The sequence below is a fragment of the Athene noctua genome, chromosome 21, assembly GCF_965140245.1.
Source record: "Athene noctua chromosome 21, bAthNoc1.hap1.1, whole genome shotgun sequence".
NCBI classification, from domain to species: domain Eukaryota; kingdom Metazoa; phylum Chordata; class Aves; order Strigiformes; family Strigidae; genus Athene; species Athene noctua.
Genome location: NC_134057.1, coordinates 5,985,075 through 6,008,965, shown reverse-complemented (window position 1 = coordinate 6,008,965; position 23,891 = coordinate 5,985,075). Strand labels below are relative to the sequence as shown.

The following is a 23,891-nucleotide window of genomic DNA, read 5'->3' as shown; positions in this document are numbered from 1 at the left end:
CAATACCTTTGCAAAAAGCTTTAGATCACACACCCATATCCCTTACACATTTTTTCCTTAGGATGCAGTCTTTACATAAATAAGCACAATAAACAACACTGCTGAAGTCACACCTCTCCTTTATATGCTGACAAAAGCATCTTGCATGCGCTTTGTAAGAAACTTGAATCTTGCTTCACTTTCAATAAGGAAAGAGAATGTCTGCATGCAAATTTGCACAGAATAATAAAAAAGTTCTGAAAAGTGGCATGTACCTCTTTTTGGGGGTTGCCAATACCCAAAGGAACCAGAAAATAATTCCCCCCCCCGACAAATATATATACCCCCTATAAAGTCAGTTATCTATAAACTAACCCATGTTGAGGCCAGAAAAACACATATCAACAATTTTAACCCAAAGTTTTTTAAAAGCTGCTGTTATCAAGGCCTGCATGGGAGAAATTCTACCTGTCTAATCTTGGTCTTGCCACTAAACCTAGAGATTCAGTTGTATTAAATTCACTAGAACTATCCTGCAAATAGTTTGTGATGTTAAGCAGTAACATTAAACAAAACAGTATTTAAATTTATATCCATGAAGTTTAGATCAAAATCCTGTGTTGGTAGAAGTCCCGGGAAGGTGGCCAAGCTGTATACAGACAAGACTTCCAGGCAGAGACACTAAATCTAAGGAAGCCCACGCGTGGTACCTCTGTACTTACTATACAGCGATGGTCCACCATTAAGCATCAAGGTCGGTCGCTAAGGATTGTCTACGATTTACCTAAGGGAAGCAATCCCTGGAAAACCACAGGTCACCAGACCTACTGGTTGTGCACATCCCGCCAGAGAACGCTGATGTGGAAAAGAATGAATTTGTGACTAAGTGCAAATCCCAACTCTTGAATTTTACCATCAGGTCTCTCGTATGCTACGCAGGTTCGGTTCTTAAAAGAGCCGTTGTTCACACAGGTGCTGAGCACCCCAAAAACTCCCCGTGGCCCAGGAGTTCAGGTACCACGGAAATACATTTAAGCGCCTCCACCAACAGCTCAACCTGCAGGTGCCAGAGCCTCCCGGGCAGGCAGCAGGCACGCCAACAGCCCGGGCAGCCGCTGCCATCCTGTGGATCCTTCTTACCCTCAGCTTTGCATTTACAGAAAACGAGGAGCCGCCTCGAACCTCTCGGTAACGCCACTGTGGCTGGCAAACGAGCTCCCAGGGAGACTCGTCCGAGCTTTCCCTGCCGGGTTTCACCTCACCAGGCGCGGCACCGACACCCGCCAGCCCGACACGGTGCGTTTGCTACGGGAAGCCGGTGCCAGGAAGCACCGTGCGTTCCTCGGGAAGACGCGTTCTCCACCTGCCATCCCAAATGCCACTTCGGAGAGGCCCGAGGGTTTCTCAAAGGGCTCCGGTCGAGAGGAGCCGCCATTTGCCAGGAGCGCCCCGGCGGAGGAGCGCGCGGCGGGGTGAGCCTCGGGGGGGCCGGGGAAGCGGTCACACCACCCCCCGCGGCAGGCGGCAGCCGCCCCGCCCGTGAACCGCGCCCCGCAGTGCGGAACGGGCCGCGGGGGAGCCGCGGGGGGACGCGGGGGGACGCGGGGGGACGCGGGGGGCCGGGCCCGCCCCGGGGCTCTCCCCGCTCCTGGGCGAGGCTCGCGCGGGGACACGCGGCCACGTGATCAGAAACCACCATGGCGGGAGGCGGGGGGCGGCACGAGGGTCACGTGAGGGGGGAGCCCCGCCCGGCCGCCCCCTCTGCCGCGCTCCCCCGTCACGTGACCCGGTTTGTTGTTGTTGCGGCCTCCGCGGGGCGGGTGCCCGCGTGGGCGGCGGCGCGGTCACGTGACGGGGTTAAATCGCTCCCTGGGGGTGGGGGAGGGGGCTGTGGCGGAGGCGCTGCTGCGCGCTGCGCCGGGAGGGCGGGGGGCGGCGGTTGCTACTCCAAGATGGCGGACGAGGAGACTTCGCTCCTCCGGCCCCGCGACGGCGGCCCCGGCGGCGCGGCCGAGAGCGCCGAGCCCGCTCTGAAGCGCCAGCGCCTGGACTCGGAAGACGGCGGCGGCGGGCGGGGCGCGGTGCCCGCCCAACGCCCGGACCGGGGCGCGGGGCCGCCGCCCGCCGCCGTTCTGGTGGCCGAGCCGCCGGGCGAGGCGGCGGCCGTGAGCGCCGATGGCGGCGGCCGGGCGCGGGAGGAGGAGGAGGAGGAGGAGGAAGAGGAGGACGACGAGGCGGCGGCGGTGTGGAGCGTCGGGGACAATAGGGCCGGGCTGTGGGGCCTGCCCCGGGCGGAGCCGCCTCCGCAGCCGCGGCAGCGGGGCCAGGGGGAGGGGGCGGAGGCGGCGCCCGGTGAAGACGCGGCGGAGGCGGCCATTGGCTGCAGGCGAGCGCAGTGTTCAAACGGGGCGGCCGAGGCGCCGGCCCTGCATCCCGGTGAGGAACTACCCCCTCCCTCCCTCCCTCCCTTCCCGGCCCGCCGGCACAGGCCGCGGCCGCCCCGCGAGGGGCCGGCCCTGCCGCGCAGCCCCGCCGCGGGCTCCCTCCTCCCTGCGCGGGCGCTCGGGGCCGGCTCCGGGCCGGCTCCTTCCCCGCGGGCGCCTCGCCGCGGCAGCCGCCCGGGCTCTCCCAGTGCTCCCCTGCCGCAGGCTGTGCCGGGCCCGGGAGGCATCACCGAGCGCCTCTGTCTCCTTCCTTAACCGTACGTTGAGTGCAAACCCGAGCGAGCCGCTGAATCCCTTTTTCTAAACCTAATCAATTCTAATTTTAATCAGTCCTTGTCAGAGCCTCTCGTTTCTTGTGCTGAGCCTCGTAGAAGGAGATCGACTCGTCTCTCATGTCGGAAAACGTTTATTTTGCTGTGTTGCTGGCAACAAGTTATTAAAAACGAAAAATCATAAGCCCTGTTTGCTTTTCACAGTTCCTGCCGTGGTAATGATTTTATTTACGTTTCTTGGAAACTTGCACAGACGGCACAGGAGCAACGGTCTTGAACAATTCTTTAAATAACTTCAAGTTACAGTCCTGGTTAAGGTTTCAGTGTGCAGCACAAAACTATAATCTTCTAAAAAGTTTCTTTGCAGATGACGTTTGAAGCATACCGTTTGGACAGTATCAGTATAAAAGTACCTTCCATTGCGTTACTGAAACAGATAGCTGTTAAGAGTTGTTTGGTTTGGGTTTTTTTTTGTTAGTTTTGTCTTTTAAGGTAGGGCTGTGGAAAGACTTCTTAGAAGGTGTCATATACTGCATTCTGCCAGTGGAGTCTTTACGTTCTGTCCTGGAATGCAGTTAAAGATATTTTACCTTTAACTCCATAGTAAAACTCTACAGAAAACTTCAGCCTGTGCAAAAACCATCCAAAAGAGGACAGAGCTGTGTAAGTTGGAACAGCGTTGGTATTTAAAAACTTCATCGGAACAGCACAGGACTAAAGTTAATGAACTCTTATCATATGAAGCCTTTTTGTTCAAGTTACTGAGACCCTCAGGCATGTTTTGCTGCGAATTGCTGAGTTCTGGCAAGCGTTCCCTTTAGTCCTTTTAGGGATCAAACTAATGCACGGGGCGTGTTGTAATTTAAACTGTTCCTTTAGCCTGCTTGTTATCTGTCACTGTTTCTTAAATACAAGACAATGTGACTTGTCTATGATGAGTCTTAAACAATGTAAGCTTTAATTTTTTTATACAGTAGATATAAAGGTTGTTATAGTAAAATCTGCACTTCGCAGTTGCTGATATGTACTAATCAACTTTTTTTCTTCACCATTATGCTTTTTGCATAATAAGCTTACAAACCTCATGCATAATGAGATGGAAGTGAAATGCTGTAAATATGTAGATGAATAGTGAGAAATAGTAATGTCAGTGAACACCTGTGGTCTCAGAATAACAAGACAGCATATGCAAAAAGCAAATTTCTGACCTCTACCTTTTTCCATTCTAATTTTATGTCACAAGGGAAAGAACAGGACAACACAATCTTTGAATTATAAAAATTATGTTTTGTGGTGGTCTTTATTTAAGAGTGAAGTAACCTAGCTAAAATATTGTAGGGGTGTATTCAAATAGAGATTGAAAATTCTTACAGTGATTCTTTGCTTTAGAGAGCATGATTGAAACTTGTTCTCCTTTGTTCATAGTCTTAGATTTTCAACAAATTAAGTTGCTGTGTCTGTTTTTAATAAAGCAAATAAAGTTTTGTAGTCTAAATTCTAATAAGCTGCTCAGGTTAAAATTTAGATTTCCCCGTAAATGTTAGTTTAGTAATGCATGCTGTAAGACAAGTATCTCGTTCTCTTTGGACTCTTTCATCTAGATACATGATGAAGTTAGATTGAGTTACTCTGGCTTAAGGCCATGAGCTGAGCTGAAGGAACTATGTGGTACTCTAAGCCAAACCCAGCTGCTGGGTAAAATGGATGAGAGACACTTAGTGAAGGTGGTTCAAGGTAGCACATTTTCTGTCATAACTGAAATATCGTGTGTATGTGGTCGCCTGTTGCAGGGTAACAGCCTACGAAAATTCTGTAACTCAGTTGTGTCCAAATGGGTATTTGTGAGTTTCTTTTTAAGATGTTGTGCTCTTAAAACCTAGTCAAAGACTGGTCTATAAATGGTGACACATTTTCATTTTATTCAATTTCTCAGCTGAATGAAGTGAGAATTGTAAGAGAAAGGAAATTTTAATTGTACTTTTAAAACATTTGGATTTTTTTTAAAGATACAAAATCCTTAATGCTCAACACTTCATAGAGTGAAAATTTCACTAAGGTCAATATCCAGCCCACTGAAGCCCAGTATTAAGATAGCAAATCCTGCAGTAAATCTACTGAAGGCTTGAAACCGTATCTATAAAGTCAAAAAAAGGTAGAAATTTTCTGCGTCTTAAGTGACAAACCTGCCTATTTGTAATTCATTGCAATCAAATTTCTAAGCATACAATTTTAGGTTTTGTGATGTGTTTAAATATAGATCTGTGCCATTTGGCCCACGTGTAACCTGTCATTGTTGTGCTGTCTTGCAGATAACTTCCTTTTTAGTGATGAAATCATAGCCAATGGTTTTCACTCCTGTGATAGTGATGAAGATGACAGAGCTTCACATGCAAGTTCTAGCGATTGGACCCCAAGACCGCGTATAGGTAGAAGCCTATATAATGTTCTTAGATGCTGTTTGCCTTTGAACAGTTGCTTAATTCTTCCCAGTCTTCAAATTATTGCTTCTGTTACAAAAAAAAAAAATTGGCAATTACTGCTTTTGAACAGCTTAGAGTTGTTGACTGTATTCTATATGTTGTTTAAGGAGTTTAAAAATGAACCTGTACGTTTTTCATTAAAATTGTCAGTGTCTTTTGTGTTGAAATCCTGCTGTGATCCGTATTAAAAGCATACACACAGACTCTCTAAATTGAACAGATTTATGGCATATTTCTAGCTTATTTACTTAGTATTAATTCTTTAAGGAACAAGAGAATTCTCATATGATTTTAACCAGCTGTAGGGCTCACTGTGTTAAGTGTTACATCCGTTTGGGAATTATTAGTCCACATATATATTGCATATTAGCCACAGATCTGTGAAGCATGGCAGTTAGGAACACAGTGGAAAGCTCTTGCTTCACACAGACGAGATAACTGTGAAGGTCGCTTGTGATTTGTGTGGGACAGTGGCTTCCAGGATGAGGTGGGGTTGGGACTTGAGGTCTTATGCAGACATGATAACACCAGGGCATTCATTTTGCCAGTGTTGATAATAGCAACGGCAAGAAAATGCATGATGATAACACAATATTTCACTTAAAATATGCCCATGTGTTGTCTTTGTTGAGCCCTCATTATAGGATCACTGTTGGTACCTTTTGGGTAAATATCTATTAACAGTTGCTTTCTTTAGATGAGTTGTAACTAGCCTAGTGATTGCTATTTGGGTCCTCTTGGTTTACCTTAAGATTTACCTATTTTTCTTCCGCTCTAATCAGGAATGTTTCTGGAAAGATTGGTTCTGAAAATCTTGGTGCTAAATAAGTGAACTTCTAAGAGCCATCATGTTTGCTATGAACTGGGATTTCTGCCGTGACTAACTTTTGAGGAAATCCTTCATGGGTTAACGTAAAATAATAATAAATAAGTAAAAACCCTAGCTGTGCTATCACTTCAGAATTTAGAGCAAAACATACTGGGGTTTTGATGAATAAAGCATTAAATTGCATTAATGAAATTGTAGTAGCAAGCATTAATAAATGGATGATGATCATAATAATCTGAAATACCTGACTTAATTTAAATGTTTATAATTTTTTAATTTTCTCAGGTCCCTACACTTTTGTTCAGCAGCATCTCATGTTAGGTACAGACCCACGGACAATTCTGAAAGACCTGCTACCAGAAACAATCCCTCCACCTGAACTGGATGATATGACACTGTGGCAAATTGTTATAAACATTCTTTCAGAACCACCAAAAAGAAAAAAGCGAAAAGATATTAATACTATTGATGATGCTGTGAAACTTTTACAAGAATGCAAAAAAATAATGGTCTTGACAGGAGCTGGGGTACGTATTGCTGCAATGACTGTGAGAGAATATAGAGAGAGTTGTTAAATACTTATCCAGTGCTCTACAGCATGCAGGTGATGTGACCCTCGCAGTGCTTGTTATCAAATAATTGTGCTAGATGGGAAGAGCAGGCACAGCTCTCCACTAGAATGATGCACACTGCAAGACTGGAGCTTAAGTTGGAAATGACAAGATCCTGTCTTAATAGAAAATATTCTTAAACGGCTGCTTCCATGTGAAATAGTTACGGAATAAGATCACATCTGCCTGTTTCAGAAGATTTTCTATCCTAGTCATTTTTTCATTTGAAACAGAGGTAAACATTTTTTAAACAAAATGTCAGTGGATCTTAAAATACCTGATGGAGCTAGAGGGACTAGAAGAACAGAATAATTAAAAAAAAAAAAGAGTTCAGGGGGGAGGATTATAAGGAGAGTTTGATTAGGTTTCAGTAAACTGAGTTTTACTTTTAACATAGGCCGCTCTGTGATGGTAATAACATTACTCACTGTTTTACTAAAGACCGTTTTCAAACTGTTGTACATTTGCAGCTTTATACCTATGTACCAGATGATGATACAAAAGTCGATCATTTTTTGCTTCTGTTGTTCATACACAGAGGGTGTGACACCATTCAGAAAAGATGAGTAATTCAAATCAGCATGTTAAAAAAGCACTGCTACTTCTGTTACCCAACCTTGCTCTTTCTATAATTGCTATCATGCACCTGTTTCTCCTCCTCTTCCCATAGTATTTTGGGGTAGTCTGAGACAATAAGTTTTAGTCTCTATTGACTACTATACAATACTTTGATAGACAATGTTTGTTCATCGAAAGAGGTTTATTCATCAAAAGCAAGAATTTGTTACTGTGTTTATGTAAAAAAAAAAAAAAAAAAAATCAACCACCTTGAACAAGCCTAAGTTGGCAGATCAGTGAACACATAGTAATCAAATTTAATGCAACAGTATTTCAAATTTTTGTTCACTACGTACAAAACTTCCAGTAATAAAAGTCAGTTCTGGTGTCCTGTTACTGCCTGTACAGATTGTACTAAAGGGTTGCTTTGTCCAGTTGTCAAATTTTGTTTCTGTGCTGTTTCTTCTGCTTGTGATTTGGGAATTGTTACTTTGGTCCAAAAAAAGAAGAAGCAAAAAAAAAAAAAAGAAAAAAAATACAGAGAACCTAGACTGGTTTTGTTCTTAATGTTTCTGAGCACTGTGAGCATATGGAAATGTGGTTTCCCACATAGTTTGTATCATAGCAGCTCTTTATAGCTGAATGTGTAGTTTTACTTACTTCAGATTGCAAAAATATATTTCAGGTGTCTGTGTCTTGTGGAATACCTGACTTTAGATCAAGAGATGGCATCTATGCACGCCTTGCTGTAGACTTCCCAGACCTTCCAGATCCTCAAGCAATGTTTGATATAGAATACTTCAGAAAGGATCCCAGGCCATTTTTTAAGTTTGCAAAGGTATGGTTTTCCAACAGTTATTATTTTGGTCAGTGAAGACAGATAACAATATTAAATTGCATCAGTTGGAGATGAATAGAAATAGAAAAATATGTTAATATATTGAATTTATTTTAATGAGTGATCTCAGTGGCATGACAACCTCTCTCCTTGGGCAGGTCTTTGCAGTGTATCAGTTTTATATCTTCTCTGTTACTTCAGTCATATGCAACCATATATTAGCCTTATTAGAAATAATCAGCAACATTCTCTCTTTTCTTTTTAAGCTTAGTTTTTACTATTACTGTTACAAGTTCATTATATATACAGCCATTTCAAACAGTGTCTCTTAACTTTAGGGAGGATAATCAAAAACTTGTAGTTATTTGATTGACCCTCAATAATCTTAGATGCTTTTACTTTCTCTGAAAAATGCAAGAATATGAGAAATCTTTGACCAGCACATGAGTAATGTGGAAAGCTACATAGGAATTTTATATGCCGTGGCATGCTTTTCAGTGTCATACAATACATTTGCATTTTATCACTGTATTTACAGTAAGAGGACTAAAGCAGCTTCCTGCACTAATAAGTTTGTTCTTGTTTCAGGTTTTGATATAGCTGTCACAAGGATCTGTACATCTTAGAGAATTAAAGCCTTTTTGCAGGGACTGTGTCTGCTTAAAAGTGAGAATGCACCAGTTCTTGAAAAGATGTTAGTGACATTAAACAGTTCAAAAAGCAGGGAGTACATCTCCAAGACAAGAAGGAATTGTAGAAGCTGTAGACGTATGTAGAAACAAAAAAAAATTAATTGCATTTAGTCTGAAATTTCATTCAGACAAAAAAAATAAAAACTGAAATATTGTAAGAATTGCTACAGGACCAGTAAGGACTTGTGAAAATCAACCACTATTAGTTGTGTTCACTCTTTCTTCCCTTCACTCACAAGTTGTACTACTGCTCTGTTATGCTGTAAAGATTGGCAAAGAAAAATCAATGCATTCTTCACCTACTTGGCTTTATCTGAAAGCCTCCTATCCAGATACAACATATTTTGATGCTCATTAGTATACTCAGTCCCTTGGGTAATTAATATATATTTAAAAAAAAAAAAAAAGAAACCCACAACCCCAAAAATCCAAGTTATTTAAAGTGTGTCTATACACAGGTTTTACCAGAATAGTTCAAATCCAATTTGGCTGGTCCTTTTGTACTAAAATAATTTCTTCTTTTCTGTCCATCAGCTCAGTCAGAATAATTGATTTTATTTTATTTTTATTATTCTGTGGAATCTTAGGCTCCTTTAATTCTAGGGGCAAAGAACAGCAAATAAATTTGCAGAGCTCAGTGGCAGAACCTGTCTTGCTTTTTCAGACTATAAAAGCTGTTAGGAACACAGGAATATTTGATTATAGCTGCCTATGCCTAGTCATAATGTAGGCAATAACACTACGAGCAATCATTGATCATTGCTGCAGTTTAAGTCCAAAGACCCATGTTGCTTAAAAATAAGTAACTTGAAATATTTTGGGGAAAAACAAATGCTTTCAAAAAGTCTTTTTTTGTTTGTTAATAGGCTACATGGTAGCTGAAGGCAGAGCAGTCACAAAGTTCACTGTTGTGCTAGAACTCTTGGTTCAACTTAAGTATCTACTGGTAAAGGGAGGCTGCAGCTGCCTCTTGGCTGACTATCTGTGGGCCAGTGACTCTTGTGCTTTTTCTGTAAAAGAGCCTCACTCTCCCAGGTGAGGCTCCAGCCCAGCTGGGTGGTGAAAGTGCAACTGGTCTGGAATTCAAGTTCCTTCCTTAAATAAATAAATCCTCCTGAGCAGCAGAGTGGTGGTGGTGGTGCTGTCCTTGTTGCACAGCCACCAGAGCTGCCCCATGGGGTGCTCAACTCTAGACAGAGGTTCCTAGAGAGAAGCTTGCAGCTGGGTGCCCACATTTCATCTTGCCTTTTGGCAGGCTCCTTGTTCACTGTGAGCAAACATCCCATCATTCTACAAAAGTGCCTACATTTTTTTCCATATGCTCTGTAGTATACTGACCTCCTCTATCAGGCGCCGTGGAGTTGCTCTGCTAAGGCAGAGCATGGTTTTAGTTGATGATTGCTGTAACTGGCTAAATTGGCAAAGCTGGTCTGAGTACCACCTGTCTTGCCGTTTATATCCAGTGCTGTTCTGCTTTCTGAGCTTCCATCTTCTACGAATGGCTGCTGATCACAAACCAAACGACCAGAATCCAAATTCCTCATGAAATTTTTGTTGGACTGCAGTTAAACCATGTATGTTTCTAATAACAAACGTTGAGGTTACTTGACTATTACAGAGGAAGAAAGCTTTCCTATTTCATAGTTCTCAAAACCAAAAAAAAGATCTAAACCTTGCTTTTATACTGTGTGAAGAACAAAATACCAACTTGGGTGGAGCAATTCATCCTGATCAGAAGCTCAGCTGTTGAAAGAAGACTGAGAGAAATGGCAAAATGCAGAGTGATAATATTAACTGCTGGTATAAGCATTATTGATAATATTTAGCTCTATGTGAATTGCTGCAGTTGGAATAAATACATATTATAAATATACATAAATACATTATGTAGCCATTCTAATGTACTTCTGAATTCCCTAGGAAATCTATCCAGGACAATTCCAGCCATCTCTCTGTCACAAGTTCATAGCTTTGATGGATAAAGAAGGAAAACTACTTCGCAACTATACTCAGAACATAGACACATTGGAACAGGTTGCAGGAATCCAAAGGATAATACAGTGTCATGGTTAGTGGTTCTAGATTCACTTATTTTATGTGTAGGAATGATTTTTACTGGTCCATGTGACAAGGTAATCAGTATTGGAATAAATTTATTTTTTTTCTTTAATTAGTATCTCTTGGCAACAAATACTCTGCTTTTAAAATGTTGTGGTTTGGGGTTTTTTTTAGGTAGCTTATGTATTTAAATCCAAAGTGTTGCAAGTGGAAATATTTTGTTCAGAAATTATGCTTGCTAAATGGTAGTCTTTGTGTATCAGTGAAGATCCACACCCTGTTTACACAAGCTTAGACCTTAACATCTAAAATATATTTGTTGCTTCTTTATATTCACGTTTGAGAACATAGTGTGGAAATCGGTCTTTTCATAGGTGCCTCTCACTGTCTATTGATGAAACGGAGTTTGGCTGTTACCTGATTCTTTACTTAGGTTATATTCCATTGAAATCTTAAAACATCCTGATGCTTCAGTGACTTTACCTCATGTATAAAATACTGTGGATTAATCACCAGTTCAGTTCAGTTGAATTGAAGATAATCTTTTTACAGTGTCATACACATTCTGTAATTATGATACCAAATCAAGTGGAATATCTTAATTAGTTGCTTGATATCCTTTCCATTTCCAAGGACTTGCAAATGTCAAGCTAAGTCCAAGGATTCATTTTTAAGGAAAGGATGCATAAAATTAGTTCTTAAAGTGCACATTTGGATCATTTAGTAGACTTCTGATAAATAAATTGTTTAAAAGCAGTGTTGGCCTGTTTGTAAGACCTGTCTCTCTTATTCCACCTCTTCCATGGACCAAACTCACTTGGTTTCCTTATCTACAAAGCTTAGCTCAGTGCCAGATCAGTCCCTTTCATTTTTTCAGACAGAGCAAACATGGTGCTCTGTTGTGGTGACCAAACAGCACACAGTAGAATCCTACCTGTTGAATAATCTAAATCTAGTGCTAGTTTCCATTTGTGTTTAGTGTATCCTGCATTTTCTTTTGGTTGTCATTCAGCATGAGGTATTTATCATGAACTTCTTAGATATTGTGTTTTTGTACATCACTGCCACACTCAGGCTTCCCATTTTTTTTCATCTGTACACTACAGTAATTAGATTTCAGACGGTCTTTAGTGTATGTCCTGTATAAGTTGATTTTAAATTAAAAAATATTCTTTAAAAACATGCTATGGACTTTGAGATTGAGGCCTTTGGAAATTAGCAAAGGTTGAGCACATTGGGCTTTATCCAACATACAATATGCTGCCCTTTAACAAATGCTAGTTGACTAATGGCAGTGGCTAAAGAGAACCTGAAACTCTTATGTAGAAAGGTTCATACTGCTGTATTTATTCATTTTTGTATAGCACTGGCAAGTTAATAGTGACTGTGTCAAATGGCAAGGAAACTTGCAGTGATCTGGGGAGTTCTATATGAACTCTGAACCCCTTTCACACTGCAGGAAAGTCACTACTATGAAAACTACTGTATCTGAAATGCATTTTCTGAATTTAAAATTTCTATTGCATTCAGCCAACATGTCTGGAATTAGATCATATTCCTTGGCATTGCTGTACCTGAATGATGGAGGCAGCAGCCTGCTGGGTACATGACTCCTGCTTGGGGCCGTGTAACTGCTTGATCCTTCTGATGGTGAAAAATAACTCACAATTTAAAGTTGCGAGTAGGTAGCAACAGATGACTTAGGCTTAGGTCTGCTAGCCTGACAGATATATCCCTAACACTGTATAAAGGCCAAAATTATTACTATAAACAAAATATAATGAGCAAATAACTGTCATACTTCCTGTAGTCTTTGGAATCCCTCAGGTTCTGGGAGGCGCTGTGCTGAGCAAGTGTTTCAGAAGCTGTGCACTTCCCATGCCAGCAGTGATTAGCAGACTGAACATTAGAGCAATGACCTGCTCTTTATCTGGGTAAGACAAAGAGTGAATGCACAGAAAAACTCAATGTCCCCAGAGTGTATTTTGTTGTTGTTCTTAGCCCCAGAATCCCTTCATTTAGCAGTGTAAGTGTTGGTTGGCTGCTGTGCATAGGTTATGAGCAGGAGACATGGGTTTGGGTGGCTTAAAATTAAAGTCCAGATAAAGTTTTGGTACCAGAGGTTTTTAGCTGTGTTTCTAGCTTCCGCAGAGCTTTCAACACCTTAATGGTTATCTTAACGGTTCTAAAAGTTTTGTTTTGGAGAGAGGCTGATGTATCCCCTTGTACATTACTCTGTCACAGAGTTTTCTTAGTGCCCTTGTATCACCATTATAAATTAGAGAGCTCCAGATTTCTGCTGTATGAGTGGCACATTCCAGTGCAGGTTCAAAGACCCCCAAGTCTCTTTTTTTTTTTAAGAGAAAATCCATCAGTTTTTCTACTTTATTCTTCATCATTGTGTCAACTTACTAGTATTATTCCTGCCACAGATAAAAGGCCTTGAGGTGTATCTCTCCTGGACATTTGTGCACCCAAAGGTCACTCTAGTTTGCCACAAAGACTTCAACGCTGTATTTTCATGTGTGTGTTAGCCACCTGAGAAGGTTTCCCTTGAGATGGATAGAGACAAGAAAGCTCTACCAGATGCTCGGGCATCACCTTCAGCTGCTTCAGGAACAGGCCAGTGAGAGCTGCCAAGTGGCTGGGTGGGGCAACAACCTTAACACAGTCTTGCCAAGTAACAAACACAGTAGCTACGCTGGATACCCAGTTCAGAGCAGTATTTCAATTTGAACAATATAGCTGTAACTTCTCACTTCTCCTGAAAGGAACAGAACTGCTATTTAGTTGCCTCTAGTGAAATCTTTACTAATACATTTTCATAGTTATTTTGCCTTACAGCTTCTTGAGTTCCTGTGGTTTCATGTTCTGCTGCTGCTGTTTGCAGAGCTGTCGGCACTGTTGTGTAAAGAGGAAAAGGGAAGGTTCTGTTCCCCCCTCTTGCTATATGCTTGCACATAGGTTGGGGGAAGGAAAGGACACAATATAATTTGTATTCACATGCATGTGGTATATCACTACTCCTAAAACAAGATTTCTGCTGACTAACATCTGGAAGAACTACTTTTAATACTACAAGTATCTTCTCCTAATTTTACATTACTTTTTAATGACTGATTTTTTTTATAGCACTGCAACATAACAGCCTTTGTGTCAAAACAGTTTGGGCAAAAAGACCAAATCTGAATGACTGAAAATCCTTATTTCTACCATACGGGTTTTTCCCCTCAGGTTCCTTTGCAACAGCTTCCTGCCTGATCTGTAAATACAAAGTTGATTGTGAAGTTGTTCGAGGAGATATTTTCAATCAGGTAAAAAATTTACTTTAACTCACTGCAGCTTTCTAACAAGTAATTCTCTCTCAAAACAAACAACAAAAAATCCTACATCCCAAACCACCACACTTGGATTGCTTAGAAGATCTGCTTTTAAAAGGCTACAATCTTTGCATGCATTTCATAAAAGTTTCTATCTGTATTTTAGCATTTCCTCTAGTATTTAGAAGTATACTCAAATACTGTACTGCAAAAATGAGGTAATGGGAAAAAGCAGAACAAAACCATGAGTTCATTTTTAATGGCACCTCCGAGAAAAGTAGAGGTTAAAAAACGGTAAGTAGAAAGTTGGATTTCTATGTGGTTTATGTTAATCTGCACTCAGAGTCCCCCCGAGAAGGCGTTCTTAGCTATAACATCCGTCACTCTTTGAGCATTTACCTGCATTAAAAATATGTTTGAACAGTAGATGATACACGGAGCAATTGCTAACCACAGAGCAGCTGGTGAGCAAGGAAGAGGATAAGATGAGATCTTGGATGTTGCTTTCTAGGACTTCTGAACTATTCCATATCCTGAACTCCCCCCATCTGGGTGTGAAGTGCCCCAGAGCCAAGGCAGGAGTCGGTTCTGCTCTGTCAGAGCAGATAAACCTTTGGCTCGGCAAGACCCTCTGCTTTTCTTCCCCTTCTGAATGAACGGAGATGGTGATTCTCTGATCAAAAAGATTTTATTTATACAAAGGGAAGGTGACTTTTTCTGTAGGCTCTTGTTTTTCTGATAAATGCTTAAAAGAGTCTGCAGTTGCAACTTAAGGGATATAAATCTTTCAGGTATTACATTTGAAATAGAACTTGATGAGTACCTTTCAAAGAGATGTTGGAGTTAAAGCTTTAAGAAATATGAATCTTGTAAGCCTGAAGCTTTATAATACTGAAATACTGAATGTGAAATCTCATTTACTTTGCTATTAAGAATATTATTTTTGAGAACTTTTTATCTTACAGATGTTTGCTGCTCCTTTACCTTCAAAGCCAGATGGTTGGAGTTTAGGTTTTCTTCCTTCTAAACAACCTTCCTAAGCATGTTGTAATTTTCTGTTTTGATTGTTAGTGGTTGGGTCTCCTTTTTCTAACAGCACTTTAATCGTCGTGTGTTCATATGCTGAACCGAACTTGTGCCCCGATGGCCCGTCCCTGCTGGTGTCAGTAATGGAAGCATGGGGAAGTGAAGAGAGGCAGCTGGTAGCAGTAATTCTGCATAATGAGAACAAAGAGGGTTCTTACTCCCAAGATGGGACTGAAGGAGCTTTTCACAGTCTCTCATCCCTGATCTCACAGTACTGCTGCCAAGTATATCTTTCCAGGGCAGGCCTTAGCTTTAACTGAATTATTTTCATAATAGAATATAAATATGGCTATTGCCAAATAGCATTTCACACAAGAAATACAGCTATTGAAAGACAACATCCTTTCTCCTTTATGCCTGAAAAAAAAAATCGTTCTATTTGCCATCATTATCTTTACTCTGTAGCCTGAATTTCCCAAAGCAGTGCTATGCAGTTTCTTTTTCCACTGCCTCTCTAGAATATAGAATTTGGTTCTTTATATATCAAAAGAAACCTGTTCTGTACTTACGAAACCAAACACTGTCCATTTCAACAGCTTCATGCTCTAAGAAGTCCTCCTTCACAAATATGGTTTTGGCACCTGGGTTCCAATAGATGGTCCAGCTTCTAGTCTCTGCTGTTCTCCACTACTTGAAAGTTCAGTTATACATGGTCCCAGGTCCTTCGTTTTCCCTGAAAATACTACCTTTCCTTTGCTCTGGTCCATCCCCTCGTGGTCATAAGTGCTTCACAAGGAAGTGAGTCTAGTTAGCATCTTTCTGCCAGGATTTCTTTTCAGCATAGACTGAGAATTGTCCGAGAACATCGTTTTAGAAAACTACCAATTTCTTGTTACTGCTCTTGATTCTTTTGCCACTTCCAAGACAACACGCTAGTTCCCTCTAGCAAGATCCTTTCTCTTGGTTGCTGTACCCAACCATCCTTCTGGATGAGAAGCAGCAGCATTTATAAATCACACACAGAACTTCTGAGTAAAACAATTGTCAGTCACTTCCAAAAATACCACTTTTACTTTGCTTTTGATGATTTTAGGTAGCTTCAAGAAATAGTGAAAGCATCTCAGATTTAGGAAGAAGCAGCCAAAGAAATAGAAAATGTGCACCAGTTTTGGATATTCTTAAGCCAGTGTAACCTTTACTAATCTTGGGTTTGATATATGGATAACATCAGTAGTCAATGAGAAATTCCATTTCTCTTTCATTAGACAGACACATCCGCAGAGGTGGTGGGATTCTGGGGGAGTGCTGCTTCTGGAGGGAAAGAGGACCCCAGGCAATTGACTGGCCAATTATCTAGCTTTAACTTCTTGGTATCAATTTCAGCTCTTGGAATAGATCTTCCCCCTTACTGACGACCTTTCAGAGGATTAGCAGAGGACCTGGTGAGTAGTGTAGTGTTGAAATGCATTTATGGGCCCATTACAGGGACTCACATGATCTGGATAGGGACATCAGTTGCTCTACAGAGATCTGCTAAGTCACAAGTCATTGGACTTCCTGTGAGAAATGATGGACACAGAGTTAATATTATATTACTTGGTCTCTTTAAACCAAAAGTTAGAGCTCTTCATTTCATCTTCCTCCTAATACAGAGAAAATTATTTTTCCTCCTCAAGCTTCCAACTGAAAGTGCAAAGTCATCACTAACATCAACAGAAGAGGCAGCAGGGTAAAAAGCTTCAGTAAAGTTTAAGCTGTTTGTGTGTTATGAACTCTCTTTCTAGTATGTAAAGATCTGAGGAAAAAGCGCAAGATTCCTTCTACCCATCTGCTCTTTTTGGGGAATTCTTTAGTTGGTTTCCCTTTAGTGTGGGGTTACTACATGCTCTTCAGCTTGGGTATATGGTGAAGGTTTCCTCCATACCAGTTCCTAGTTCTTGCGCCATATTGCTTCTTACGCATCCCTCCACAAGGTTTTCTTCAAAGAAGGATTGGATTCTTTGTTCGAAGACTTAAATTTTTGGGAAAGGTCCTTTGACACTAGAGGAAGCCTTTTAGTTGTGATGTTTTCTCCTTCAGACAGCATTGTCTCTTGTCCTGCAGCAGGCATCCATAAACTAGTTGTTTGATTGAAGATAAGTTCTGTATTATTTCTTTCTGCATATGTTCTCTGTACAAGAGGGAGTTGTTATGCATTTACGTGTCAGTTTTCGTATATTTTCCTATTACAATAGGTAATATACATCTCTCTACACCTTTACATAGCACTGATTTGCTTGTATGACGGCTCTAGGATTGCAGCTACATTCAGCTCCTTAGATTCATTCTGGTGTATCGTATTTAAACACTACAGCTGAGAAGACTTGAACTATTTGAAAGAAAAATTTCTCAGTAGTAATTGAAGTATTGCCTGTGCACATATCTCTCACCTTGCTTTTCTTCTCTCTGAAAAAGTCTTAAGATAGGGAAGAGTTGAAAGAGGTTCCAAAGATGAGAAAATCCTCTGGTTTCAGGAGGAGAGGGATCCTACTTCTCCACAAACATAACTCTCATCCATTTTTTTTAGTGAATAAGGATTCGGTTCTAGTTTTGGAGGAATTAGCAAAATTTAAAATGGACCCCAGACGAAAGGTCTTTCCTCTGTCTTGACCTGTATGCTTTTTGCTAGCCACCTGCTACAGTGCCATCTTACGTGTGTAACACGGATACCCTTTTGGAGGAGAGGAGAGAGGTGAAGCTCTACAACATGCTCTTTGATGAGGAAGGGTTTTCTATCAGATCCTACAATGGAAGCTGACAGCAAAATCTACGTTTTTGTAATGATTAAACCCAGAAGAATATATTCCTGTCAAATAGGAGGTAATTATTGGTGCTGAGCATGACTTCTGGACTTTGGCTTAGTCGTCAGGTAATAACTGTAGTGTAGATCTGCGTGGTTTCTCCCTTTTGACTTAAGAGGACTCCCTCTTTATTCCTGCTGTAGTTGTATTCCTGTGTGCAGTTCCTGCAGGCTAGAGTAAGAAATGTTCTTGTCAATCTATCTGCAGAGAAATGAAGTCAGGCAATATCACTGACATTTGTCTTTTGCCAAAAGAAGCCACTGTGAATTGCTAAAATCTGAGGTTTCCAAGGGTGCAGCCTTGAATTGCAGTAATAGAAGCTGTTCTAATGCAGGTTGTACCTAGATGTCCCAGATGTCCACCTGATGAACCACTCGCTATCATGAAGCCAGACATAGTGTTCTTTGGAGAGAACTTACCTGAGCAGTTCCATCGTGCCATGAAGTACGACAAAAATGAAGTCGATCTCCTTATTGTCATTGGGTCTTCACTGAAAGTAAGACCAGTAGCATTGATTCCAAGTAAGTGACTCTGTCTGGTAATGTTTCCTTCCAGAAATTTCAATCAAAAGTGAAATTCTCAGTTAAGAGCTTTAAGAAATGCTTTTGACTTGATTCAGTGAATAAACTAGATTAAGCATCTAGTTCTGCAAGATAAAAACTGACTGCCTATGTAAACTTGGAATCCAGGGTAGAGGAAGTAACAAATTCTAACTTCTTTTTCTAGGCTCCAGGCAGATCTCAAGGTAATGAAATGATAATCTGAAAAAACACTCTCCTAAAACTTGAATGACTTTGTTCTGGGATAAAATTCATTTCTCTCCCTGCTTGCAATATGCTTTCAGTTACTTGAAAGACTTAGAAAGGAATCATCTTTAAAAAGATAAAATGTAGTATCAAAAAGTCGATCAACTACATCAGGTGTCTGAGCTGTACCTTATTTTAAAGTCAATATTTAATACTAAATGATACACAGTGGGCGTTATCTAGTGTGTCACCATTTGGATCCTTAACTTTTAAAAGTGATATGGAAAAACATCTCTGCTAATAACATGGTATAGAGAAATGCCCTCCAGGAGGGCTGGGAAAATACCATCAGGTGATTTATTTGCCTACTGAGTGCAAGACTTACTGGTACTAAAGAAATTCTCTTCACGTGTAAGCCTGAGAAGGAAGGATATGTGCTTCCTATCTGCTGTTGACTGGGAGCAGTACCACATCCATGGTCTCTGCAGTAGCATCCTCTTTGCCATAAAAGAGGCCGAACCTGGTGTTCAGGCTGATGGGAAATGCATAAGGACTAAAAAATTACAATCCACTACGCAAACAATTGCTCCTTCTGTGTCCTAGAACTGTATTGCATCAGTTGGTTACCTGAGGAGTCAATTCTAGGTTACCAAACTGGTGGTTTTGGAAGCCTGAACATGAGAAATGGATTGAGCAACCCCATAGAGTGTAGATTGTACCTGGAAATATTTTGGCCTAATTAAGAGGATGTCATTTAACAGCAGGATATTCTTCATGTGCACTTCAGTACATAAAATGAATGTAAAAAATCAACATCATTCTTCTGAGAGATTATAGTAGTAATTGTAATAAATTCAGCACTTGACCAAGCATTACTTGCAGTCAGTATTTCTCAGTAATTGAGGAACCTTTTTACTGAAAAAAATGTGGAAAAAAGTCTAGATAGGCTACGGCAGGCACAGCACCTCAAACTGCTGTCGTTACATTTGAGATTTGCCTGTCATCTTCCTGATCTGTCTGTTTTGGTCTTGTTGCAAGTGAAGGTATGAAGAGAAGTCTGAGGAATCAAGCTTTCTGAGTAGATCTCTGCTGAAAGTACAACTGAAGCAGCTACCTTTAAATTCTCTTTTCTATATATAGGTTCCATCCCCCACGAAGTGCCTCAGATCTTAATTAATAGGGAACCTTTGCCTCATCTACACTTTGACGTGGAGCTTCTTGGAGACTGTGATGTTATTATTAATGAATTATGTCAAAGGCTAGGTAGTGAATATACAAAACTTTGCTACAACTCGGTGAAACTTTCAGAAATAACAGAAAAGCCTCCACGAACGCACAAGGAGCTTGAAATGCACTCGTCTGAGCTACCGCCTACCCCTTTAAACATTTCAGAAGACTCTAGTTCACCAGAGAGAATGACTCCACCGGATACTTCAGTGGTGTCTTCAGAACAGCCAGCTGAATGTAAGGTAGAAAACTGTGATCCTGTCTCGGAAACTAAAGGGACCTGCACAGAGGAAAAGTTTCAGGACACAGAGACATCATCAGAAAATCCTGAAAATCCTACTAGTGAACTAATGAACTCTGAAACAATGAAGGAAAATGGATCTAACAGTGAAAATAAAGAAAGAAATGAAATATTGAAGAAGTGCTGGGTAAACAGATCTGCAAAAGAACAGATTAGCAAAAGGCTGGATGGTAAGTGTTAATTCATTTCAATATTTTGCATTTTTTGGCTGACACGTTTACTCTAGACTTACTTTAAAGTAATAATAAGTTACCCTTGAGGGAATCTGGGGTTTGGTGGTGATTTTTGTTCAGACAAGTGTCTACGTAACTCATCATTGTATCACTTAAATTCTTTTGGAGAAGCTGATAGGAAATGTTTTTGTAGTTCATAATAGGTTTTATAATCGGTGATTACATACCCCCTAAAAAGATGAAAGTTAGGAGGTTGAAGGTAGGTATAAAAAAAAAATAAATCTGTTTCTAACATTCTCAAATGAAGTTTCAGAAAATTAGTTTGATCCTCAGGTGTTAAGAAGCTGGTCACACTAGGTCAGAATTTGGTATGGCAGTAGAACTGAAAGAGGAGGCCATGGTAGGAGTTGAAAAGCAAATCTCACAGGTGGAGCCAAGCATATTTTAAAGGAAACTTTAGACTTTCCAAGGAAGCCTTCCAGTGTCCAGTCTCTTAACTGGTGTAAGCAGTTACCACACTAGAAAACCCATGGGGCTGAAGAACCAGGTATTAAATTGCAAATTTCCAAAGCCAGTGTTGGTTTTAAACTTTGCCAGATAGTCTGTGCAGTGGGTTCCAGTTCTGTTACAAGTAATGGAAATCTGTGAATATGTGAACCAGTGAAAAAAGCTGCTAAAGTTTAAATGCTCTTCTGTGTCAAAAGAAGGAATGCTGGGCTTTCCAGTGAAGCATTTTATGCTTCATAATAAATACACATAAATGGAAATGAATGTGTTTCTCATGTAAACTGATCTGTGAGTTAAGTTTCACTGTCAAAAACACTGTGTACCTTCTAACCAGAATTATTTTAGCCTTTTATTGACTTTTGAAATTCTGTTTCAGGTACTCAGTATCTGTTTTTACCACCAAATCGCTATATTTTCCATGGTGCTGAGGTATACTCAGATTCTGAAGATGATATCATATCTTCTAGCTCTTGCGGGAGTAGTAGTGAAAGTGGCTCGTGTCGTAGTCAGAGCTTAGATGTGGAGGATGAGAGTGAGATCGAAGAGTTTTACAATGGCATAGAGGATGAGGATGCTCCTGAAAGGGAAGAGGAACCTGGTTTTGGGGAAGATGGAGTTGAACAAGATGAATCAGCAGCTGATGAGTCAGCTTACACAAATGAAGCTACAGGGACTGATCATCCAAGCAACAAGTTGTAAAGTGATCACTGACTGGTTACAAGAACTTTCCACCAGCATTAGGAGCTTTGGCATGTCAGAATGAATGTTTACGTCTGAATTTAGAGCAACAAAAACATAAGGATGTAGTGTTTATAAATAACTAAAACAGATTTTCATGCTTAGTTTTTTACCTTTTTCAATAAAATTCTATTACTGCGCACTCAACACTAACTCATCTTTTTTTTTTTTAAGGTACTAGGAATATCTAAACAATTGTCACTATGTTCACTTTTAAGTTCATCTGTCTGATCAGGCATCCATGTATATAATACATATTTTTGCTTAATGAATTTCAGCTTATATTATTTTTAAACAGTTTTGAAAAAGCCATTGGAATGTTAAACTAATATAAAGGGAACAGCTAATTTAGACCAAAGAATGGTATTTTCACACCTCTCGCTTGTAACAGTTTGGTTTATTTAAAACCTTATGCTTCTGCTAAACCTTTCATTCTTGCCTAGTCTGTCATTAAACACTGGCATTTTCTAAGACCTACTGTGGCAGCTAATTTTTTGCTTTAACAGTTACTTTGTATGTTTGAGACATACTTAAATGTGAGTAGATAGTTAAATGGAAACAAGACAGTGAGCACTTGAGAAATCCTGTGATTTTTAGGCTGATCAAGAAGTGCTGTGAAAATGCTTAGGTTACTGAGTTTAATACTTCCTGTGGACATGAAGCGATGTTGACATTGGCTCCTTAGCAATTATAATACTGGTGTTCTAAACAAAATGGATCCCCCACACTAGAAGTTTTTCACGTGGTATACAAAAGTCAAATATAGTGCAGCTTGCATTAAAAATAGCATTTGATAAATTTCCACAGCTCTAATGTGGAAGCTAGGCTGCTGCAGAATAGTGTTTCTACCGGCATGTGAGAAGGCACAAAAAAATAAGCTCTTCCTTTGTACTTCCTGATGCAACAAAACCAGGAGCAACTAACTCAGCTAGTGAGAGCCTCTGCTTGTACACTGCTGCGTGGATGAAACACAGATGAACGACCCAACCTGGCAGCAGGCTGGTTTGGGGTCATGCCTCAGGTTGGGAAAAGCATTTTCAAACTGCTAGCTCCACCTTGCATATTAAAAGCAAAGCAGCTTCTCAAATTACAACATTGTATATTCAAGTGCTAGGCTGCCTTAAAACTGGATGTTGCAAATTTTCAAGTGCGGATTGTTTCCAAGCCTTTAGAACTATTTTGTAGAATTGCACAGTGCAGTAGTAAATGAAACAGCATTTTTCTATAAACCACTTTTTCAACGTTGGCCCAAATGAACTCTACGATGTAGATTATTCATATACTTTGCTTTAATATTTATTACATTTTGGAAGATGTATAGTAGCTGTTCTTTGAACATAAGATACATCAGTTAATAAATATTTAAGAACAGCCTCCTGTATTCATCAGAAAATGTTGGCATGTTGTCTCATTGTCCAGACTTAATACAGCTCTTATTTGGCTACACTAAAGAATGCAATATGTTTAGTTTTCACTTGCATGTCACAATGTATTAGTTTGTGCTATAGGAGATATTTTAAATTGAAATACTTTGTTTTAAATTATTTTTACAGTGAGGATTGTTTTCTGCTCTTTTATATTGTATATAGTGTCTTTTATGTAATCTACTGGCATATGTTTTGTAGAAGACTGTTTAAAATGACTGGCTATCTTCCTGCAACTTTTGAAATACAAAACCAGTGTTTTATACTTGTACACTCTGTTCTAAAGTCTATTAAAATTGTCATTTGATTTCTGGTTTCTGTTAATTTCTAGTTAGATCTTAAAAACTTAAGATACCCTATAGTCAAGGCATGCCCTAGCTATGTAAAGCAGTACGTAGTAAATCGCTTTTTTCCATCTGCCCCCATGGGGAAGAAGAAAAGCCTGAATGAAGCTATTCTGCACTGTTCTTGGTAAAATGACCTAAACCACAAGGCAGTGTTGTCCTTCAGAAAACTACTTTTCTCCTTTCAAGCCTTACATTAACTTCAGATGTCTCTGCTGTTCTGGGACCTTGCAGCTCTGCCGCCCATCCTCTACCCAGCCCGAAGCTTCCCTGAGCTTTGGCACTTGGTGCTGCCCCCCCAGCCCTGAAGGGCCACGTCTGGGAGAACCTTCCCACAAGGAACCGGCGCCACGCAGCAGCTGGGGGCATGTTTTGGCATCACCTACATGGGGGGGGTGTTACCCCTGCCTGGCCCAGCCCCAGGTGAGGCCCAACACCACAGCCAGGGCAGGGCCAGCGTGTGGGCTCCCTTACTAAAGGCACT

At 40.7% G+C, this 23,891-nt stretch overlaps 1 protein-coding gene across 2 annotated transcripts; it reads left to right on the top strand.

Moving 5' to 3' along the window:
- The first annotated feature begins 1,917 nt into the window (after positions 1–1,917).
- On the top strand, positions 1,918–23,370 carry SIRT1 (sirtuin 1). Of its 2 annotated transcripts, none has more exons than XM_074924426.1 (9): positions 1,918–2,365; positions 5,003–5,121; positions 6,290–6,531; positions 7,859–8,011; positions 10,624–10,771; positions 13,996–14,075; positions 18,282–18,468; positions 19,834–20,391; positions 21,278–23,370. In XM_074924426.1, the coding sequence occupies exons 1-9, from the start codon at positions 1,932–1,934 to the stop codon at positions 21,598–21,600; spliced, it is 2,244 nt and encodes a 747-aa protein (XP_074780527.1). In that variant the 5' UTR covers positions 1,918–1,931; the 3' UTR covers positions 21,601–23,370. The 2 variants fall into 2 exon arrangements, with proteins under 2 accessions (XP_074780527.1, XP_074780526.1); XM_074924425.1 differs by having other exon boundaries at positions 1,918–2,415; positions 5,005–5,121.
- Positions 23,371–23,891: the final 521 nt, after the last annotated feature.